Source organism: Pteropus alecto, unplaced genomic scaffold (genome assembly GCF_000325575.1).
Source record: "Pteropus alecto unplaced genomic scaffold, ASM32557v1 scaffold30, whole genome shotgun sequence".
Classification (NCBI taxonomy): Eukaryota; Metazoa; Chordata; class Mammalia; order Chiroptera; family Pteropodidae; genus Pteropus; species Pteropus alecto.
In genome coordinates, this window is record NW_006429782.1 from 645,861 (window position 1) to 662,820 (window position 16,960).

The 16,960-nt window shown below is 58.0% G+C and overlaps 2 protein-coding genes across 2 annotated transcripts in view; both read right to left on the bottom strand.

Annotated features, from left to right (window-relative positions):
• Positions 1–7,060: 7,060 nt before the first annotated feature.
• On the bottom strand, positions 7,061–8,807 carry RPS15 (ribosomal protein S15). Its single transcript, XM_006904054.3, has 4 exons — positions 8,725–8,807; positions 8,240–8,325; positions 7,291–7,525; positions 7,061–7,208 (listed from the first exon to the last, which is right to left on the bottom strand). The coding sequence occupies exons 1-4, from the start codon at positions 8,725–8,727 to the stop codon at positions 7,095–7,097; spliced, it is 438 nt and encodes a 145-aa protein (XP_006904116.1). The 5' UTR covers positions 8,728–8,807; the 3' UTR covers positions 7,061–7,094.
• Positions 8,808–11,443: 2,636 nt separating this feature from the next.
• The window catches only part of DAZAP1 (DAZ associated protein 1), a 21,939-nt gene continuing 16,422 nt past the window's right edge, over positions 11,444–16,960 (bottom strand). The window contains exons 8-12 of the mRNA XM_015585530.2: positions 16,376–16,529; positions 15,434–15,463; positions 15,213–15,353; positions 14,217–14,393; positions 11,444–12,370 (exon numbers count right to left, since the gene is read on the bottom strand). Coding sequence (XP_015441016.1) covers positions 12,198–12,370; positions 14,217–14,393; positions 15,213–15,353; positions 15,434–15,463; positions 16,376–16,529 — 675 coding nt within the window. The 3' untranslated portion in view covers positions 11,444–12,197. The remainder of the gene's footprint in view (positions 12,371–14,216; positions 14,394–15,212; positions 15,354–15,433; positions 15,464–16,375; positions 16,530–16,960) is intronic.

Below are 16,960 nucleotides of genomic sequence, written 5' to 3' on the forward strand. Positions count from 1 at the left end.
CAGGCCCGGCCCCCCCGCTCCCGCCCACACCGCCGCCGTCGATTGGTCCATTTGGAACCACCCCCCATCCCGGCGGGCACCCGAGCAGATTGGTTGCGCTCGGCCCCGCCCCGGGGGCCGATACGGCTTTGCTCATTGGCCTGCGAAGACGCCCATCAAAGGGAGGGGCTGCAAGCGGGCGTTGAGAGGTGAGGCTGTGGCATTGACCTCAGAGGGGTTTGGGACTGGGGTCGGCGGTCGTGAACATCGACGGCTTTCTCCGAAGGGCCGTGCGGTAGGTGCGGTCTTTGGTGTGGGTGCAGCCCTCGTGGGCTAGGACAACGGCTCGGAGACCCATCAAGGCGCCTGCCAGGCCCGCTCTCTTGGCACCCCTCCTTGAGGTGAGGTCAAGGGTCAAAAAGTAAGCCCAGAGTGGCCGATTCATTGCAAAAAGCCTCATTAAGCATCTCCCGGGCCGGAGCGGGAGAGGTGCGCATGACGGTTTCGTCCCTAAGGAACCGGGGGTGAAAACACAGAACAGAGGTGGGACAGTCCCGGCAAGGTGTTTTAGCTGAAAGACAAAAAGTTGACAAACTACAGCTTGATGAAGTTGAAAATACCTCCTTTGTTAACAGGCCCTTTCTGCCTTTTATCACTAGAGTATTTTGCTAGTACAAACTGTCTTATGTGAAGCTCTTGAGTCGCAATAGCCAAAAAGTGAAAACTAGAAGCTGACAAATCGGATTTGGGTTCCAGGGTGGGGATTCTGAGCCTAGGACCTGTAACTCTCTAAAACGGTGCAAAATTGAGTGTACCCATGTGCATACTGTTGGAAACAACCCTTGAGTTTCATCAGATTCAGAAAAGAATGAGAGGATTGGTGTGAGTTTGGGAAGAGTATGGGGTACAAGGTGCACCAGCATACCAGCAAGCCCTAACCAAAACACGTGGATCGGCCCCAAACTCCTTTAGAGAGGTAAATCATAAAGATCAGAGCAGAAAACAAGTAAAGTAAAAAACAGAGAAAAGTCAATAAAACCAAAAATTGTTCTTTGAGAAGATCCAAAAATTTCTACAAAACCGTAGGTAGACTGGCCAAGAAAAAAAGACCACTGATACCAGCAATGAAAGAAAGGATATTAGTCACCACAGACCCTACAGATATCAAAAGGATTAAAATGCCAGGGACAACTGTATGTCCATAAATTTGACATTCTACTTGGAATGGACCAACACCTTGAAAGACACTAAAACGAAAGCTCACTCAATAATAGATCGTCTGCATAGTCTTACATCTATCAAATCTGTAGTGAAAAATCTTTCAACAGAGACAATCCTCCACAAAAGGCTTTTCGGCCAACAAGAGAGATTATCTTTAGTGGAAACTGAGAGCGCGCTCCCCAGAACGGGAGAGGCTGACAAACGGAGAGAAGTTCCCGCCCCTGGTCCCTGATTGGTCCATTTCTGTGCAAGTGAGAACTCCAAATTCTCACAGTTTGATTGGTCCAAATAGCACCACCAGGATATAACTGTGCAGCTCTGGTTGGACCCGTAAAGTCTGATTCCTTCCTATTGGTTGAATTTTGGTCCTAGGAGCTCACTTAAAAGGGGCTTCCGGAGGTTGGCAGCCCAGTCTGTAGCTTTTCCCTGGTGTGCACCTTGGGTGAGGCTCCCGTAGACAATGGCTGCTGGCTCTATGAACTTGGGCCCAGTTAACCACGAGGAGTCTTTCTTGGCTGGTATTCTTTCCCGGGTCAATGCAATTAAGACTCAGATGGTTTCACTAGTGAATTTCCACCAAATGTTTCAGGAAGAAATAACACCAGTTCTAAACAATCTCTCCCAGAAAACGGAAGAGGAGGGAATGCTACTCAACTCAAATTCCTTTTGGTAGCTTCTAATTTTTCGATTGCTGGCTTATGCTCAAACTTCTTGGCATCTGGGGACCCTGCTCTTTCCTTCAAAGTGCCGCAGTCCTCTGCTGATATGCAGAACATACGGAAGGAAGGGACTTGAGAAATGTCAGGTAGCCATTGCAGAAAGTCCTTGAAGGCGAGAGCTGCCCAGATGCCACCACCTCCTCCAAGAAGCCCTCCTGGTCATTCCCTGGAACTTAACCCCTTTCCAGTTTGATTTTCTTTTTAACTGTTGACACCATTAGAAATCATCTCATTTATATATTTCTCTGCCCATTTTTATTCTGTCCCTGGCACTAGCCTGAGAGCTCACTGGGGCTGGGTTTGTCTTGGTCACTGCTGTTCCCTTAGCAATAAGAGTTGTGCCACCCAGCATAGCGGCCACTGCCACCTGTCTACTCAACTATTGCAACGTGGCTGCCTGGATTAGGACATGCTGTGAGTGTAAACTATACACTGGGTTTCAAAGGCTTATCATGAAAAAATAGATACCAACATGTCATTAATAACTACAATGAGAAAACACAATAACTTACACTGATCGCATGTTAAAATGACATGATTTTGAATATATTCGATTGAAAGAAGTATGTTAATAAAAATTAACCACTTCATACCCAGTAGGATGTCTCTAATAAAAAAACTGACAATAACAAGTATTGACGAAGATGTGGAGAAACAAAAACCTGCATAGAAAACATGCAGCTATGATGGAAAAGTCAAATGGCCACAGCGTTCCCATGTGGCCCAGCAACTCCACGTACACACAAAAACTTGTCCACAGATTCTCAGAGCAGCAGGGTTCGCCGAGCCAAGAACGAACCTGAATGTCCGCTAGCAGGTGATGGATGAACACAACGTGCCCACCCACACTTGGCCATGAAAAGGGGGGAGGCGCTGACACTCACTAAGGGGACAGACCTTGAATACACAATGCTCAGTGAGAGACGCTGGACACAGAAGCCCACACGGTGTGCGATTACTTTTACATGGCGAATCGGCAGATGGGAAGCGGGTCTGTGGCTGTCAGGGGCTGGGGAGGTGTTGGGGGCGGTGACTGCTGATGCGTACAGGGCTGCTTTTCGGGGTAGTGGATTGTTCCAAAGTCTTCCCTCCTGTGCCATCACAGGCAAGCAGACTGAGACTGGCAGAGGGGAAGCTACCTGCCCACATCCCTGGTGACGGGGAAACTCGTGCCCGAGTGCCAGCCCAGAGTCCTGTAAGGGTTCCAGCACCATCTGCTCAGGGTGATGCGGGCCTGGGGGTGCCCACCTGTCCTATCTAGCATTCATAGCAAGCAGGCCAGGCCAGCACAAATATCTTGGGGGCCCTTCCCAGCATCACAGGGCCTGAGACCCCTATGGAGGTTGCTCTGAGTTTCTCTAGGGATCCCTTCACTGGCCCCAAACTTCCTAGTCGAAATCCTGTTAGGGGGTCCTGGTCTCGCCGTCTCTGCAAGGGGGGATTAACAGTGCTGCATGTCATCACATGTGAGGCCACGGGTAATGACTGTGCTACTGCTAAATGAACTGCCAGAGAATCAAAGACTAGCAGCTGGCAATGACGCTGGGCAGCCTGACCTCTGGGAAGGCGACTCAGGACAAAGGGGACTCACCGTAGGGGTAGGGGGGTAGGTGGCAGTGACGTTCATGACAGCTCTGGGCAGGTCCTTCCCTTCTCTCATCCTCACCAACCTGCAGGTTTTGTTAAGCTCCAGGGTCACAGGTGGGGGCCCCGGATTACAGGTGGCTGCTGCACATAAATGGAATGGCCATGCATAGATGCTCATGTCCAGCTGAACCCCAGACACCCCATTTCCTTGCTGACCCTTTGCTTCCTCCAGCCCCAGTGCCAAGACCATCCTCAGCCTTCCCTGCTGAGGACAGGGAAAGTCAACAGCCCTCCTGACCTCGCCTGACCTGCTATCCCCTCCCTGGATCTCCTCCCACTGGGAGGTGACTTCCTGGCCCCACAGAGTGCAGCCCCCAAAACAAGGTCCACCCCTCCCAGACCCAGCCCTGGTTGCAGGTTAGGATGCAGCCAGGGAGCTGTGGGGTCTGTGGGGACATGTGACCACCAGGGGGCAGGCAGGGAAGGTGACCCAGGCTCCCTATTTGCCTGCAGGCTGTGTGATCCTTGTGACCCCAGGATTTCAAATCCACATATGGTCCCTGGATTGTCACCATTATCTGTTGGATCTTGTCAGAGATACAGCGGTGATGCCAGTCACCCACCCTTCAATCTCAACCAGGTCCCGCATCTCCCACATGGGATCCAGCCCAGCTCACTCTGTGGGGGGCCGTCTTGAGCGCTGTAGGGTACTGAGCAGCACCCATAGGCCCCACACTCGATGCCAGGAGCAACTCCAGTCATGACAGCCACAGATGTCGCCAGACACTGCCCAGTGGCCCATGAGGACAATGTCACCCATAACTGGGAACCACCGGTTTAAATACAACAGTACGAATGAAAAAATGACATTCGCAATTTTGCTTCAAGACACTCCCGGACGTCATGCAATTGGAAGCAAGTGTCCCGCTGTGGCCAGTGGAGTTTTAAAGCATAGCTGAGTTGAATGGTAACGCCCAAGAGATGAGCAACCCAGGTCCCCAGAACCTATGAACGCGGCCTCGCCCAGAAGCAGGGGCCTTGCAGTTGTCACGGGAAGGTTCTCCAGATCGTGGATTTCTCGGGTGGGCCCTAACCCAATGCCGGTGTCCTTATAAGACACAGGAGCCACGTGGAAGGCAGACACTGGGGTGACTTGGCCACGTGTCCAGGGAAGCTGAGAGGCAGGGAGGAAGGACCCTCCCCAGCACCCAGGCCTGCCGCACCTGGATCCCAGAAGTCTGGCCTCCAGAACGTGAGAGGATCAACTGTTGTTTTAAGCCATCCAACGTGGCCACTTGTCAATGCTGCCCCGGCGAGCTAACACCTAAAGTTACTGAGAAAAACCTATGACGTGAAGATGCAGTCTTCACTACAAAAACTCAGCTCTGTAATCACTACCACGATCAAGAAATAAAGTACTGGACGTGGCTGCATGGCGTAGCGGTTGCACATCTGCTTTACATGCAGAAGGTCCTGGGTTCACGTCCCAGTGGAGCCATGGTCCTCGGTCTACAGCCACGCCACCCTGAACAAGCCCGATGTCAGATGGGAGACCACCTAGGAAGACCAGGTGCTGCAGGCGTAAATAAAAATTTAAAAAAAGAAAAAGAAAAAAAAGGACCAAGTTTGGTCCCTATAGCTTGTCCTTCATCTGCTACTCAGCGTAGCTCCCTTGAGCTCTGTGCTCCTTGCTAAGAGCACCCAGGGCCCCTCATTATGCACCCCAAACAGTCCACTGCCCGGATATCAGCTTTTCACCTACTCACCAGTTGAGAGACACGTTTTTGGCATCTGATCTGTACGGCAGTGAACACGTGTGTGCAGGTTTGTGTGTGGAGTTTGCACTCGGGTAATGCCTGTGAGTGCACTGGCCGGGTCACACGGCCTTCCTATTCAACATTCTGAGAAACTGCCACGCTGCCCTCTGAAGTGGCTGCATGACGCCCCGCGACGTCTACGTTCCAGCTCTGTGTCACCAGCGCCTGGTTCTATGTTTTCCCCAAACAGGCGGCAGTTTTAAATGCGGCATAAACACGCACACGTGCACGCGGAGTGATGGATCCTCAAACGTGTGCTCAAACACAGTAAAACGTGAATCGCAGGACCCAGAACTAGAATTCAGCTTTTTTCACAAAATCTCTTCAACCCTTCTCCGCACCTGAAACATTCATCATTCAATGCTGGGGCAATAGCATTCTAGGGAGGAATGGAGATGAAGCGAGACTGGCCAGGAGGTAGATCATGGTCGAGGCAGGTGCGTGGCTCGGCTTCCTCCTCCCGCGTTAGGGATCCTCTGCGACGTAAAGGAGGTCCACCATACTACACGACTATTAGGATGGCTACTACCAGAAAACAGTGAAAAAAAAAAACCCCACAAAAACCAGACGAGAAGTGATAGCGAGGATGTAGAAAATCTGGAAGCTCGTGCCTGGCTGGTAGGGAAGCCACTGTGGAAAATGCTACAGGTTTCTCAAAGAATTAAACGGAATTCCCATCCCATCCAGCAATCCCCTACTGGGAACTCACTCTACAAGAAGCAGGAGCAGGGCCTGGCAGAGAACTCTGTCCATGTGGGTCCGAGCAGCACGATTCACAACAGCCAGAAAGTGTCCCCTGTGGTGACTCCGACCTTCCACTGCTCAGGCTGAACCCTAGGCGTGACCCCGACTCTCCACATACTCAGGGACTCTCGGAGCCTCCCCACTGCCTGGACAGTCACCGCCCTGGCAGGTCGAGGCATCCGCCATCTCTCTTGCTGGGTCTGCACATCTGGCCCTCACAAAGGAATGCATGGGATCAAGATGCTTCAGAAAAAGATTTGGAAGGGTCCTTCTACAGCACACCCTACAGGGGGGGCATGTGACTCTACTCACGCGACAACCTAGTCTGTCCTGGCGAAGGCTCAACCTAAGGCCGGGGGTCCCAGGGTCACCGTGAAAGGCTTTTGGTCACTAATCAGGAAGACCATGTCCACAAAGAGGGACGTACGCAGGTGCGTGCCAAGGGTCAAGAGCACAAAGGGACGCGGGGCAAGTGTGTACGTCCGGGGTACAGAGGGATGAGGCTCAGGTCGCGCCAAGGATCCCACTGTTCACGTACTTCAACTGTAGAAATCCACTAAGACTGGGCGGCACGGGGGTCTGCGGGGGTGGGAGTGGCTACCGCCAGCTGAGCCAAGGCCACCACCATGGGCTGGACAGAGCCGAAACGCTGAGTGGCAGAACCTGCCAGTCTGAGGCTGGAGGAGCAGGGAGAGGCGCAAAGACAGCACAGAACGCGGCCATCCCCCCGACTTGTCACAGGGCCCTAGTCACTCAGAGGTCCCAGCTTCCCACTCCCCCTGCCGACAGCTAAGGTGAGTGCATGACTACCACTCTACCTACAGCAGAAAACTCAGGGATAGTTACGACACAGCACTGGGACACACCGCACAAGTCAAGCCCGACCCGAGCATCCAGGTATGGCCCAGCCTCCTTCTGGGGGGTGGGAAGGTCGTCAAGCCCCCCCACCCCCTGCCCCGAGCCCCAGACGGTTGGAAGGAGGCGGCAGACGCGGACAGAGGTGCTGGTCCTTTATTGGCCAAGCAGACTACTTGAGGGGAATGAAGCGGGAGGAGTGCGTGGCCCCAATGCCGGGCCGGCCGTGCTTCACCGGCTTGTAGGTGATGGAGAACTCGCCCAGGTAGTGACCGATCATCTCAGGCTGTGGAGGTGAGAACGGGCTGGTGTGAGGGGACCGGGGGTGGACGGGCCCCCGCCCGCCCAGGCAACGGGGCCCCACGCACCTTGATTTCCACCTGGTTGAAGGTCTTGCCGTTGTAGACGCCCACCATGCTGCCCACCATCTCCGGCAGGATGATCATGTCCCGCAGGTGCGTCTTCACCACCTCCGGCTTCTCCATGGGCGGTGCCTCCTTCTTGGCCTTGCGCAGACGCTTAAGCAGCGAGTGCTGCTTCCTCCGCAGGCCCCGGTTCAGCCGCCGCCGCTGCCGGGCGCTGTACAGCTGCATCAGCTGCTCACTGGGGACAGACGGGACAGCGAGGGTGGCCTGGGCCCTGGTGGAGCGCCACCGCACACCTGCCAACACTTCTGCACTGCATAGTCCCCCAGGACAGGTCAAATATTCAAGATGAACCCCCGCATCGCTATCTAGAGATGCAGACACGAGGTGGGAGGACAGGAGGCTCGGGTGAGCTGCGGCCACCTGCTAAAGCCTCAGGAACCCCTCAGCCAACCCGCAGCCTGCTGTGTGCCCCGGAAGGCAGGGCCTCCACGCCTGGGCCCTGGCACACCAACAGGAGACTCGGTCCCCAGCTGTCAGCAAGCCGCTCCCCCTATCCCGGGCCTAACCGCACCCAGCCTGGCCCCTGGGGGAGCAGAGTTTTAAGAAGCACAAAATCGGACCACCAGCGCCCCGCTTAGAAGCTTCAAGCTCCGGCCAAATCTTAGACTCGAGGCCGGTAAATCCTGCTCACGCCGAACCCCGGCCTGCCGCTCGGCACTGTAAGGCTCGCGAGCTGCACACATTTACGTTTCCAGACAGGGAGGTGTCAAGAGAACACTCGCCAATGATGTTAAAGTCAAACCTTAGCGTCTCCAAATTACGTTTTACCCGCACGCAGCCCCGCCATCCGTCTACACTCGGTGTACGGCCGCGACGGCAGGTCAGCCTGCAGCCCCCAGCGCCCCCGGGGTCCCTTCCCGCCGCCACCCTTCACCGGGCTCCCCCTTACTAGGACATGTCCAGCAGCTGGTCCAGGTCCACGCCGCGGTAGGTGAACTTGCGGAAGGTCCGCTTCTTCTTCTGCTCCACTTCCGCCTACGCAGGCCCGGGACGGGGTGAGAGGGAGCCCGAGCCCGGCTTCCCACCGCCGCGATGGCGGCGGGGTCACCGGGAACCAGGCTCCCGTCGAAAATTGCGCGGCACCCCCTGGGTACGGAAGCCCGCAGGGACATGGCAGCTCGCGAACGTCCCAAGGCGGCACGCGCGTATCTGGGCTACGGGGGCTCGGCTGGGACATGCGAGCCGGTACGGGCCTTCCCCGCCCCTGGCGTCCCGACCCGCCACATGCCCGCCCCGCGCCCACGTGTGTGGTGGTCCCGAAGGACTGGTGAAGGCTCCCGCAGCCGTGCAGCCTAACTCCGGCCTCTGTGGCACGGCCAGAGCTCGGATGGCGGCGGATCGGTTCACACAGACGCGCCAAAGTGAAGCACTCACCATCTTGTCGGTTCTTCGGAAAGGCCCGCCCACTCTGCGCCTGCGCAGTTATCGCGAGCTCGCGGACGTGCCCCGCCCCTCGGCCGTGCGTGCGCCAGCGCTTCCGCTTTGCCCGCGGAGGACGCGCGCCCCCTGCCGTCCGGAGGGCAGAACGCAGACTGCGAAGACAAAAGCGATAGAAAGGAGACTGCGCTTTCGTGAGGGGCTTGGACCGTCCCCAGGTTGGGGTGAGCCGCCTGGGGTTTGGGGCCCCTTTCTGGAAAGTCGCTGTCTTTCGAGCCTCATATTCGTGCTCTGTAACCTCCGTTAATGGAACCCACCTAACAAGTGTTTATGGAACGCCTACTGCTTGCAGTAGATGCCGTCAGGTAAGGTTTGGGTCCATCCAGTCCTCCATGACTGGAGCTGGTATTCCAGACTGGGAGGCAGACAGTGAAGGACAAGGTCGCACAGATATCAGAGACAAGAGTTAAAGCCAGGAGGGGTGGGACACCGTGGGCTTCTAACGGATCGTCAGAAAAGGCATCCCTGGTAAGAACCAGCCAGGCTTTAATAGACAAATAGAGGCAGTAGGTGTAACAGTAATAGCAAGAAAGGAACAAGCGACTAGACCTAAATAGGAGTCCTATTCCCATCTGTAGACACTGGGGCTGAGTTAGTGTCCATGTGAAGGTGATTCTGGTACAGAAGTATATGATCTGACCCAGCAGTCCCACTTCTGGAAGTGAACCCCAAAAAACTGAGAGCAGAGATGGCCAGATTTGCACACGCGTGTCCACAACAGCAGGATTCATAATGGCCAAGAGGTAGAGCAACCCCAGTGTCCATGGACAGGTGATGGACAAGCACAACGAGGTCCATCCACACAGTGGAATATCATTCAGCCTTGAAAAGGATGGATATCCTGACACCTGCTCAATGTGAGTTGAACTCTGAGGACATTATGCTCAGTGACATAAGCCAGACACATAAGGACACGTCCTGTGTGATCCCACTCACCGGAGGTCCCCAGAGGAATCAGATTCAGAGACAGAGTAGATGGTAGAGCCAGGGACTGGGGGAGAGTAGTGAGTGTGTAACGGGGACAGAGTGTCAGTTTGGGATGATGAGAAAGTCCTAGAGGTGGACGGTGGGGACAGCTGCACGACATGTGAATGTGCTTAAGGCCACTGAGCTGTGCACTCAACAGTGGTTAAAAACGGCAAATCTTACGTGTAGTTTGCCACAATAAAAACAACCAAACGGATGTGTTAAGCAAACTCTCAGATTTTCTAAGAAAAATCACTCAAAAAATAAAGCGAAAAAAAATCATTAAAGGGACTGAGACGCTACACTAGAAAATACTGATTTAATGCAAGAGACAGGATTAACAGGGGGCATGAAGAACACAAATGACACATGAAGACGAGGTGAAATGACAGACGACAACACGAGCGCATCAGTAACAAGGTGAGTGGCTGGAGGAAGGAGCCACCCAGCCCTGCCGAGGGTGCCTTCCCAGAAGAGGCAGCGGGTCGCAGAGGTCCTGGGGTAGGAACGAGCTGGGTGCCGCTAAAAGAAAAGGTCAGCGCCCCCCCCACCCCCCGATTGAGTGTCCAGTCCCGTCCTGGCCTCGGGTCCAGCTCGTTGGTAGGGGATGGCTTGCAGCGGTGGCTTTGTGGGGAGCTGGGCCGGCCTGGAGAGAATGGAAGTGTTCAGGGAAGCCGAGAACCTCCTCAGCCATCTCCACAATTCTGGGAGAAGAGACAACTAAACTCCACCCAAAGGAGGTGTCCCGCCCTGTCCCCGAGGGAGTACACCCTATTTGGCGCTACAGGTTGTGTCTTTCAGGGTGTGACTCGAGCTCCTGAGAGCCCCTGGCCAGCTGGAAATTCATTGTTTGCACATGAATTTAGGTCCCTGTACCAGGGACCTTAATTTTGCGAATTAATTTCACTAACGAAAGGAGCCGAGGTTTAAGGTGCGACCAGGCGCCTTCCTGCTCCTTCTGTGAACCTGAGAACGTGTTTTCAGCCCCAGATTGTGGCGGTCGGTCCCAAAAGCCACAGGAGACCCACGCACAGAACAAGGTGCGAGTCGCCCATTTTATTTGCAGCCGTTTCCTGGGGTCGGACTCCCGAGAAACGGAGGGGGGTGGAGGGGGGGGAGGCCTTCGCCCACCAAGCCCCAGCCAAGGCAGTCCTGCGCGGGAGCAGGCTGACCCCTCCCTCCTCAGGGCTGCAAAGAGGGGCCTCACCGAGCCCCGAGAATCTGGGGTTGCGAGGTCATGGTGTCGGTGCCTGGGAGGGCTTTGCCAGCCAGGCCCGCGTCAGAACTCCCAGCCCCCTCCCCTCGCCCAGCTCTAGGGTCCACCCTTGAGGACTTGGGCCCGAAGGCCGGGAGCGAGCCACCCACTCCGCTGCCTGGCACTGCCTCTCGGTCTCACCAAGTGCCCTGGACCCCGTGCTGCATCCCAGGGCCCCGACTGGGTGTCCTGCCACCCACACCACCCATGCCAATTTGTGCAAAGGTGAACGGCCTGCCCGAGGCCACAGTCCAGGTGTCACTCGTGCAGGGACGGGGGAGTCCTGGCCAATCTCCACCCAGATCTGTCCAGCCGCCTCTTCCTCGGCGCCCAGTGAGTGGCCATGAACCCCGGAGCCCCACCCGCACCGCCCTACAACCCACGCGTGCCACAACGCCGGGGCCCCCGGGGAGGGGACAAATGACACGACTGGGCTCTAATCCAAACGCACTTCTTTATTCAAACCAGCGTCCGACTGGTCAGCGGGGACGCCCTGAAGCGACGCGCGCGCGGTCGGCTGACACGGCCCCCTCACCAGGACGCCAGCCGCACGCGGGGGTGCGGCCCCCACGGCACACCTGCGACACCGCCGGGCAGGTCAGTCGACAAAAGCAAGGAATAAACAAAAACGAACACACTCAGTAGACTGCTGCTTTGAGCTCCAGAGTTTCTGGACCGACGAGTCCCAACCCTCAGAGCCGGGAGTGCGGGGACCACAAGGCCCCTCACTCCCACCAGTGCCGACGGAAACCCTGTTTTAAATTAAAAAATAAGCCAGTATACATCGTAGAAAATTTCTCTTAAAAATCTCACAATTTGTAAATGTATATTTTTTCTTTAACATAAAAGTTTACAATATACGGTAAAACAAAAGGCTCAGGAAAATAATTTCAAAAAAAAAGGAAGAAAAAGAAACCTGAAGTTTTGAATTAAAGCTGAAGACATATTTTTTTAACCCTGTTGTTGAACCAGTGACTTTTTTTTTTATTGTGCTGATGGGTTAGAGAAAGAAATATATTTAAAAACTTCAGTCCAGACACCCACAGCCGCCTCCAAAAGCCTTGTGCCCGCCCCTCCCCCCAAGGTTGAATCTCGATTTTTTTCTGCCAAGTTTGTGATTGTCACGAGTTCACAAGTTTCGAATCCGGGGTCTCGCTGTCCCGCCGTCCGCTCGCGTGGCTCTGGCCGGCTAGCGTCGGTAGGGGTGGAACCCTTGCACGTTGTGGTTCTGCCCGCGTCCAAAGCCACTTCCGCCGGCAGGGGGCCCCCCCGAGCCAGGCACTGAGGGGCCCCCATAGGAGGGGGGCTGCTGGCTGGGGTCTGAGAAGCCCTGGCCAAAGCCAGCCAAGTCCTGTCCATAACCTGTGGGGTGGGGGAGCGTGGTGAGCGGACGGGGAGTGACCGTGCCAGCCACTGCCGACAGGACCCGGGGTCCCATGCACGCCTGGCGCCGCCAGACCTCCAAAAGCATCTGTGCCCCGGAAACCCACCCCGAAACCCCGGCAGGACCCTGTCTCCACACCGAGAGGAAAGGGACTTCCTTCAAGATCTCACAGACCCTCGCTCTGTCCTCTCTGCTCCCAGCTGTTCCCCGCCCGTCCCCACATACTCAGCGGGGACCCTAGCAGCAGAGCTGCTGGCAGGAGAGGCCTCTGTACTTGGGAACACACATCGCCCGGCCTGGCCGGTGGCCTGTGGGCTCCTGGCAAATCTGCCCTTGGGTGCAATGCAGGGTGAGCTCAGGCGCAGCTCTCAGGGCTGAAGGAGACATCTGGTTGGCCCTGGCCTCCCTCCAGGATGCCCCCCAGATGCCAGACAGTCCTCCCTGCAGAGGCGACCCACGCTGGTGGCTTCCATGAAACTATCCGAGTGGCCTGGGGACCAGTGGCAACTGCCTATGAAGCGCGAGGCCTCGAGGACCCGAGTCAGCCACACCTGAAGAGTCTGCTGGGGCGGGCAGTTCCCTCCTCTGAACGGCCCCTGACCCTGCCGCTGACCCCCAAGGGCGCAGAGGTGCTTCTGCGAAGGGGACAGGGCCGTCCTCACGCCCTGTCCACCCAGACCGCACGCTTTGGAGCAAGGCCTGGATTCCCAATCGGGAGCCGGCCTGAGCAGGCAGAGCTCCTGGGCCCGTCCCAGAAGGCACTGCGGGTCCCCCCACCCTGGACGGCAGAGGAGGCCACATCCACTGTGTGGGTGCCGGCGGGTGGGGGCCGTGGGTGAGGAGGCGCCAACCTACCTAGGCCACATCACTGCTCAGCCTGACCATAAGAGTGTAAACAAAGTATGGGCCCGAAGCCCGCCGGGTCTTGAGAATAGGAACCCAGGCCTGGCGAGAGACGAGACAGGGTGACTACCCCAGGGCGGCCCTGGCAGAGCAGGACAGACAGGGAACACGCTCAGGCCCACACACGTGCCTGCCACCAACACGCCCGCTTCAGGCGCAGCGGAGAACCCGCCTGCTCGGCGAGCACAGCCCTGCGAGGCCCCAGGGCAGCGGGAGTGCGACGCGGGGAGCTGGGGCACGTGATCAGCCAGCGGGGACCACATTCGAGGGCAGAGCGGCTCGCCGTGCGGACAAAGCTGTCTTGGGCAGAGCTGTCCGAGCCGTGAAGCAGGAAACGCAGGCGAAGCTCTCACGGGAGCCCTAGGGACCTGGGCCCCTCACAGCCAGCAGCGGAGGGACCCCAGCGCGGGGAGCCCCTGACCGTGCTCTGTCCTCTCTCGAGCTCCCCCATCTGGCCGCCGCCTTGCAGACCCCGGCTCAAAAGCACCTACCCCACAACCGGCCCCTCAAGTGAAGCACGAAGCCAACGCCAAAGCCGGTACCTGCCCCGGACCCGTGCCTGCTGACATGCTGCCCGCACTGCGATTCGAGAACCGAGGCGCCCAATGGACGGGCCTGCGGGAGGTGCCCAAGGCCCCGCCAGTGACCGCAGCCCTCACGCCACCCTCCTGGGGGCCCAGTCCTGGCCTCAGGGTGCCAAACCCACAGGCCGGGGGGACACCAGCCACTGAAACCACGCCTTCCTACAACTGACGTCCTGGCGAAAACCCAAACAACCGAGACCCTGTCTGACACCTGCCCAACACTAGGTCACGTAATCTCGCCAACAGCCCCCCACCGCCCACAGCACGGATCCCCCAGCGCCAGAAAGGCCGGTGGGAAGCCGCCCACGAGAGGACGGCGGGCAGCGCGGCCACTCACCGTACTGGCTGTAGGGGAAGTCCGGCTGCGCTGTCGGTGGCTTGCTCATGTCCGGGGCGGCCTGCGACGGGGGCGGCGGGAAGGCCAGAGGCGCTGCCCCCGGAGTGGCAGGTGGAGGGGGCACCCCCGGGGGGGCGAACTGGTCTGGCGGTGGAGGTGGAGGTCCGTAGCCAAAACCTGAAAACGACAGACAGCACCCTCGCCCACAGCCCGGCCACCGGGAGCCGCCACAGGCCTTACCGAAGTTGACGACTGACGCCAGCAAGGGACCAACGGGCCAAATGGGGACGGCTGGGGCAGTGGGAAGCTGGTTCGTCGTCTAAGCAGTGCGAGTCGCCACTCCGGCTCTTTACGACAGAGGCCGACCGCCCAGCAAAGGCCGCGGCCGACCGTGCGTGGTCCCCGGGCTCCAGACACTGCTTCTACCCCCTCCCAACTTGTCAGAAGTCAAACTCGAGGTGACCCAGGCCAGGGCCGGACACCTTTCCTGCATAAGGCCACCGGTGGTCACGTCACGTGGCCCTGGGGCAGGCCACAGAACTGAACTGCCGAGTCCTAGGCTACTGGCCACTGAGCCTGCAAATGTGGCTGGTCCACACTATGGCCCCAAGAGTGACAAACGTGGACCCAGGGATACAGTAGAATATAGGCTGTGAGAATGACATGTGGCCATCCTGGGCCAAATGAGGAGGCCATCCTCACTGTGGGAGACCCACCCTGCCGTGTCTCGCAGGGGAGGGGGAGGGGGGGATGGGGAGTGCCCCACCCGACAGGGTGGGCAGCAGCCAGACCCCCCGCCACGAAGCAGGGCACAGAGGGAAGTGAACCAAGGCCTCGGCCCCTCAGCTCTGACATCGGGTCCCGATGCCAGCAGACACGGCCGCCCGCCCTCCTGCTCCAGACAGAGGGGCCGAGACAGGCAGCACCCCGACAACCCCCCACCCCGCCCCGCCCTCGCGTGGCGCCGGGCAGAAGCTCCTAGGGCCTGGAACTCACTGAACTGCGGGGGGGCGCCGTAGCCCTGTGGGAAGCCCTGTGGAGGGGGGAAGCCCCCGGGAGGGGTGGACACGATGTAGGACGTGAACGGTGGGGGCGGCGGTGGGGCTCCTCTTCCCGCGGGGGGCGGTCCGTAGCCACCTGGAACACAGGACGCAGGTGAGGGCGAGCGCACCGTGCCCGCCCGCCCGCCACACTGCGATGCCCTGTCGTTCCCTTACCGATTGCCTGTCCTGCCGGCACCCACATTCCTAAACCGGAAAACAAGGAGGTTGGTGCTGCGTCAGCCCCACACCAGGGAGGGAGGCCGAGCCCCGTCCTCCCGCCCCCACAGCACAGTCGCCATGCCAGCAGGGCTGCCTGGAGTCCCGCAGGTGGACACAGAGGATGGCCCAGCCCCAGAACCGCCAGAGCAGACCCGGTAATGTCTCGAGAACACCAGGTATCGGCACAGGGCTTGCTGTCCCTGTCCTTCTGCAGGGAAAGCTCCCGAGAAAAGCCCTCAGATCTGATGGTCCCAGCTTTTGAACGGAACTGTCGGAAGGGACAGAGAGGACGCCCACGGATCAGGACTCAGGTGAACACGCGGGACCTCAGGCTGCAGGCCAAATACGGGTCCTTCACCTGCTGGGCTCAGTAAATGCTTTCCCATGCTGTTTTATTCTGCAGTAAAATGCAGGTTTTACAAAGACAGCTCTAGAGACCAGGCTAAAGCCTCAAGGCCGTGCGGGGGGCTCTGCAGGCTCGGGGGGCACAGCTGCCTGGGACCCGGCAGGCCCACCTGGCCGCTCTTCTGGGTTTCTCCAGTAGAATCTGGTGGGGATGCCCTGAGCCTGCCCCCACACCCAGCAAAGGACCTGCTGGCCCCTGGCATCAGCCCACAGCGCGCACCCCCCCAGCCCCCGCTGGAGAGGCGGGGCTCCAAACCCCACCCTTCCAGACAGGAAGGATATGCCCACCCTCCCTGTGGGCTATCAGCCATCTGCTCACTGCCGGAGACAGGGGTGACAGTGACGGTGTCTCGGTGTTCACTGCAGCTCTGCCGGCCCCCAAGCACACCAAGGGCCTCACCGCCCTTGAGATGGGCCAGGCGGTGCCCCGGGACCCAGGGAGCTGGCACCCACCCGCTAACTCCGAAGGAGGGTGCCACTGGCCGGCCTTACCTTGTGGGCCGTATCCTTGCTGCCACGTGGGCGGGGGCTGGCCTGCCCAGCCGTTGGCGGCGCTGGGCACGACCCGGCTCCCCCACTGGCTGGCCCCTGGCTGTCCGGGCGCCTGGCTCTTGCTGTCCCGGGGCTCGGCCCGTTTAACCTCCACCTAGACAAACCAAGCTCTGGTTCAGGGGGCCGCGGGGGTCCCGGGCCCCTTCCCCTCAGACACACCCTCAGGTAGCTTACGACTACACTTAGCATCTTATTACAACTTAAAACTAAATTACTTAACTCTAAACCTTATTTAGGCTAGTTTTTTCCTTTAAAAAGTTTCTTTTGTAGTTTAATTACTTTATTTAAAAAATGTTTCTCAGGTACAACAGATGCGGCCGTGAAACGCTAAGTCCTACACGCTGCGGAGCCGGGACCGAGGGCCAGGAGCCCTTGAGCACTGGCTGCGTGACAAGGGGCTCGCGGGTGCGCGAAAGCAGCAGCGTCCTCCTTCAACGGCCTCGTAAACCCAGGGGCAGAGACCAGGGCCGTTCCGACAATCGCAGTCCTCGTCACGGGGAGCCCAGGGACCCCAGGGGGGCGGTG

Coding starts and splice junctions, on each gene's coding strand:
- RPS15 (XM_006904054.3), bottom strand. Junction 7,526..8,239: donor CAGCTGCTGGACATGTCCTA/GTAAGGGGGAGC, acceptor GTCTGTCCCCAG/TGAGCAGCTGATGCAGCTGT. Junction 7,209..7,290: donor TCAACCAGGTGGAAATCAAG/GTGCGTGGGGCC, acceptor TCACCTCCACAG/CCTGAGATGATCGGTCACTA.